Source organism: Rhinopithecus bieti, unplaced genomic scaffold (assembly GCF_001698545.2).
Source record: "Rhinopithecus bieti isolate Rb0 unplaced genomic scaffold, ASM169854v2 scaffold_49371, whole genome shotgun sequence".
Classification (NCBI taxonomy): Eukaryota; Metazoa; Chordata; class Mammalia; order Primates; family Cercopithecidae; genus Rhinopithecus; species Rhinopithecus bieti.
The window spans coordinates 173,218-178,760 of NW_016821003.1; the positions used below are offsets into that span (position 1 = coordinate 173,218).

At 41.2% G+C, this 5,543-nt stretch overlaps 1 protein-coding gene across 3 annotated transcripts in view; it reads left to right on the forward strand.

Moving 5' to 3' along the window:
- Nucleotides 1-5,543, forward strand: part of NAPB (NSF attachment protein beta) — a 52,623-nt gene that overhangs the window by 42,671 nt on the left and 4,409 nt on the right. For all 3 annotated transcript variants that reach the window (XM_017860096.1, XM_017860097.1, XM_017860095.1), the window contains 3 exons: nt 2,648-2,752; nt 4,055-4,123; nt 4,495-4,545. In XM_017860096.1, coding sequence (XP_017715585.1) covers nt 2,648-2,752; nt 4,055-4,123; nt 4,495-4,545 — 225 coding nt within the window. The remainder of the gene's footprint in view (nt 1-2,647; nt 2,753-4,054; nt 4,124-4,494; nt 4,546-5,543) is intronic.

Sequence of the window (5,543 nt, forward strand, 5' to 3'; positions counted from 1 at the left end):
CAGTGTTAGCCAGGATGGTCTCGATCTCCTGACCTCGTGATCCGCCCGTCTCGGCCTCCCAAAGTGCTGGGATTACAGGCTTGAGCCATCGCGCCCGGCCTATAATACAGTTGTCTTAATGTTTCCTCTGCATACATTTAGAACCACATGAGTCAATGTTAGAATTTTTGTTTCAGCCACCAAACATAATTTAGAAAACTCAAGAAAGAAAGCCTGTTATATTTACCCATATTTTTGCTTACCATGTTTTTTCTTCCTTCTGGATGTTCCGAGATTATTGTTTCCTTTCTATTTAGAGAACCTCCTTTTGTCATTTTTTTAGGGTAGGTCTGCTGACAACCAGATTTTCTTAGTTTTCCTCTATCTGGAAACATTTTAATTTCACCTTCATTTCTGAAACATAGTTTCCCCGGGAGTACAATTCTAAGTTGATTGCTCTTTTCCTTTAGTTTGAAAAATGTGCACTTCATGGCTTCCAAGGTTTTACAAACTTCTGACATCAAGTGATCCACCTACCTCAGCCTCCCAAAGTGCTGGGATTACAGGCATGAGCCACCGCGCCCAGTCGGCTTCCATTGTTTTTGATGAGAAGTCTGCTGTCATTCAGCGTGTTTTCCCCTATAAAAAAGGTGTTGTTCTCTGGGCACTTTCATAATTTTTTTTCTTTTAGTTTTCAGAAGTTTAATTATAATGTGGCTTGGACAGATATATGTAGTTTTAAGCTATCTGAGTTTCACTAAACTTACAGAATCTGTAGGTTTATGTTTCTTGTCAAATTTGAGAATCGTTTAGCAGTTATTTCTTCAAGTACTTTTTCAGCGTCCCCCTTTTTTTTTTAAGACCGAGTCTTGCTCTGTCTCCCAGACGTGCCAGTGTAGTGGCACAATCTTGGCTCACTGCAACCTTTGCCTCCCATGTTCAATCATTTCTCTTGTCTCAGCCTCCCAAGTAGCTGGGACTACAGGTGCTCACCACCACACCTGGCTAATTTTTGTATTTTTAGTAGAGACAAGGTTTTGCCATGTTGACCAGGCTGCTCTTAAACTCCTGACCTCAAGTGGTTTACCTGCCTTGGCCTCCCAAAGTGCTGGGATTACAGGTATGAGCCACTGTGCCCAACCAGCCCTTTTCTCTTTCTCCTCCCCTTCTAGAACACAGATGCCACCAAAGTGAGACTGTTTTGTTATCCCATGGGTCCTTGATGTTCCGTTCTTTTTTGTCAGTTTGTCTTCTCTCTGTTGTTCCTGTTGTTGTCTTCCATTCACTGCTTCTTTCCTCTGTCCCTTTCATCCTGCTGTTGAGCCCACCCACTTTTTATGTGTTTTTTTTTTTTTCAGTTTTGAAATTTTATTTGTTTTACTTTATATCTTTTTTCCTGTGGCTTCCTTTTTCTTTGTGGATGCTTTCCATTTTTCCATTAGCTTCAGCTGTTGTTGTAATTGCTTGTTGAAGCATTTTTTATGAGGGCTCCTTTAAAATCTTTGTTGGATATTTTGGACATTTCCATCATCTGGAACCATCATCCATTAATGGTCTTTTTTCATTTAGCTTGAGATCTTCCTGTGTTTTTGGTATTACGAGTCATTTCTGATTGAAAACAGGGCATTTGCACATTAGGTTATGAGACTGGGTCTTGTTTAAACCATCTCTTTCAGTTGGCCTTCTTTGACATTCCTCTGGCTGGGGAAGTTGGGGATGTTACCTCATTACTGCCAGGTGGAGGTAGAAGTGTCAGCTCCCCACCAGGTCTCTGTTGACACCTGAGGGGCCTAGTCAGCCCTGGGCAGAAGTGGCATCCCCTCTCCTTATCTGTTTCTGCCAGCACAGTGCTGGTTTGTTCTTGGTATGGTGAGAGTCTTCACCTTCCACTAGACCTCTTCTGACAGCACATCAGCTGGAGAAAGAAGGGGAACCTCTTTCTTGCTGGGTAGTGGCAGGATGCAGGCTCCCAGTGTGGTCTGCACTGCCTTAGTGGCAGCGGGTTGGGTGAGGATGAAGCCTCAGCTCCCTATTTGGCCTTCTCTGAAGCTCCTAAGCAGAGGTATTGGGGTCCTTCTTACAGTCTTTCAAGAATGGACTTTAGGACGATGTAAATGGGGTTAGGGCGTCAGTTTTTCTGTGGTATTTGGCTAGAGTAGAGCAGTTATTGTCTAAGTGTTTTCTCTCTTACTGGGCTGCCCCTTTTCTATTCCTTTGGCCAGAGAAAGCAGTCTTTTGTCTCTTCTCTTTTGATCTGCGCATATGGGCATTTCTGGGTTGCTGGTTCCTGTTTCATGCCATGGATATAGGAAGGGAAAAGAAAACCCAGGGAACCCACCACCACGTTTTCCCTTGGGAAACATTTGTTTTTTAGAAAATGACCTGGGCTTTCAGTAGTGCTTTGTGGGAGGATTAGGGTAAAGGATGTTTACTCCATCTTATTGGAAGCAGAATTCTTCTAAGCTATTTTTAACTGGTTAAGACTTCATGTATTTAACGGTCTTGTCTAGTAAAATTTCTACTATATGGTATTGGGTTAAAATAATGTATTTCATAGCTAAACTAACATAAGATCAATAATTATTTTCTAAAGGACAACAGATGAGGATGACTTTGCCTGATATAAGAGGGTAAACCTTTTAAATTTAGTTCTGCGTTCTGTGCCTAGGTTGGGGCAAACACCATGGATAATCCTTTGTTGAAGTACAGTGCAAAGGATTACTTCTTCAAAGCTGCCCTCTGCCACTTCATAGTAGACGAGTTGAATGCCAAGGTAAGGAGTCCTTCAGCACCGATTGACTGATTTCATCCTTAAGAACACGTACACATTCTCTCTTGTTCTTGGAGTCGTTTCATTGCGATGTTAGTACCAAGAATAAACTGGGTACATTAAAAATAGTAGGTATTTTTCTGTGGTATGTGTCCCAGTTGTAATCTTTTAACAGCTGTCAAAGCTGTTCTCAAAAGTTACCTGATAGTTTATGGCCATACCACTCTGAACACAGCCAGTCTCGTCTGATCTCGGAAGCTAAGCAGTGTAGAGCCTGGTACTTGAATGGGGGGCCCTGCCTGGGAATACTTAGTGCTATAGGCTTAAATATATGTATATATTCACTGGTAGCCAGGTTTTTTTTGTTTTTTTTTTTAGTAGTTTTGCTTTAAAGAAATTACGGGGCCGGGCGTGGTGACTCACGTCTGTAAACCCTGCATTTTGGGAGGCCAAGTGGGGTGGATTACCTGAGGTCAGGAGTTCGAGACCAGTCTGGCCAACATGGTGAAACCCTGTTTCTACTAAAAATACAAAAAAAATTAGCCAGGTGTGGTGACAGGTGTCTCTAAGAGCTACTTGAGAGGCTGAGGCAGGAGATTCACTTGAACCTGGGAGGCAGAGGTTGCAGTGAGCTGAGATTGTGCCTCTGCACTCCAGCCTGGGTGACAGAGTAAGACTCTGTCTCAAAAAAAAAAAAAAAAAAAAAAAAAGAAAAGAAATAAGGAACTAAGGGGGAGGAGGAGACGATAAGAGTAGGATAATATCCATTTAAAAAACAACCAAAAAAACAGGCAAGCTCACAAACGGTGTTGGAGTGAGGACTGAGAAGCAGTTGGAAAGCACAGTGAGCACTGGGAGCCAAGAGGCAAAAAGGCAGGCAGCCTTGGTGTGGCCGGTGTCTGGAGTTGGAAGAGCAGAATTAAAGCCACTAAGAGAATGTTCTTTCTGTCAGCTTTGAGCAGGAAGCTAAATGTAATTTATTTGGAATCTGTACTGTATTAAGAGCTTCTCCATTTAATGGATGGCACAGATACCCGGTCTGTGAGTGTTTACGAATTCATTTTCATTTACACTGTCTTCTCGGCAGCAGCATAACTCAGAAGAAAATGGTTTAGAAATTATTCTTAATTGAAATGGAAAGTTCAGAATAGACAGATTTTCTATGTTGATTCTGCTGTTGAGTTTAACTGCATACTTCTTCAACACTTAATAGGATATAGGTAGATCTTATTTGAAGCTGGTAAAATGTCGAAAGCTTTGTTTGTTTAGTAAGTCTGAAATTGATGAGTGGTTTTTCTCTCTCAGCTTGCTCTTGAGAAATATGAGGAAATGTTTCCAGCGTTTACTGATTCAAGAGAATGTAAATTATTGAAAGTAAGTAATACTAGAACTTTGGAGAAAAATGCTTTTGTTCTGTCAGGTGACAACACCTAAGTGGGATTGGGTATGAAGTGAAGTTTTAATCTATAAAGTCTACTAACTGAGGGGCCCTGGTACTTTCCTGCTTTAGCATTATAGCTGTTCAAATGCAATTAAGGTCAGAAACATGTAGTTGTATTCTGAAATAGGCACCTCAGAAATGTTAGTACAAAAACTAGATCCCTAACTTGAATCTTGACTTGTATTTGAGTATTTCCTCAATTGTGTGCAATATTTGGCAACATTGGTATTATACTTAAAGTATATATTTAGAAATGGGACTTCATCTTACGGAACTATTTTTTAAAATATTTTTGTGCTACCAGAAACTCCTAGAAGCTCATGAAGAACAGAACAGTGAAGCTTACACTGAAGCAGTAAGTTATGCTTTTGGGACATGTTACATTATTTGAAGATTTAAGTTAAACCTCTGTTCCTTTTCATTATGTAAAATCTAAACATTTATTTGAACATGACTCCAGCATACCTTGAGTTGTATTTTCCAAAGGTCATCTTTTATATATCACACAAATTAAACAGTTCTATTAGCCATGCTGAGATTCAACTTATATTCAAAAGTAATTTAGCTGTAAGACTAGTTCAGGAGCAAATATTCCATTTATATTCTTATAATTTGCTCTTTTAATTTTTTCTTTTGAAAATAATCTGGCCCATAAATAAGTGTAAAGTAATATTAGTTAAGGCCAGGCACGGCATCTCAGACCTGTAATCCTAGCACTTTGGGATGCCAAGACAGGCAGATCATGAGTCAAGAAATCGAGACCATCCTGGCCAACATGGTGAAACCCCATCTCTACCAAAAATACAAAAATTAGCCAGGCGTGCTGGCACGTGCTTGTAGTCCCAGCTACTCAGGAGGCTGAGGCAGGAGAGTCACTTGAACCTGGGAGGTGGAGGTTGCAGTGAGCTGAGATTGCGCCACTGCACTCCAGCCTGGTGACAGAGTGAGACTCTGTCTCAAAAAAAAAAAAAATACATTAAATATAATTTAAAATATAAAACTAAGTAGTGAGAATTTGCTACATTCGTGGCATGAAATAAATGGAAGGTGGCCAGGCATGGTAGCTCACATCTATAATCCTAGCACTTTGGGAGGCCGAGGCAAGTGGATCACCTGAGATCAGGAGTTTGAGACCAGCCTGGCCAACATGGTGAAACCCCATCTCTATTAAAAATACAAAAATTAGGCCGGGCGCGGTGGCTCAAGCCTGTAATCCCAGCACTTTGGGAGGCCGAGACGGGCGGATCACGAGGTCAGGAGATCGAGACCATCCTGGCTAATACGGTGAAACCCCGTCTCTACTAAAAAATACAAAAAACTAGCCGGGCGACGAGGCGGGCGCCTGTAGTCCCA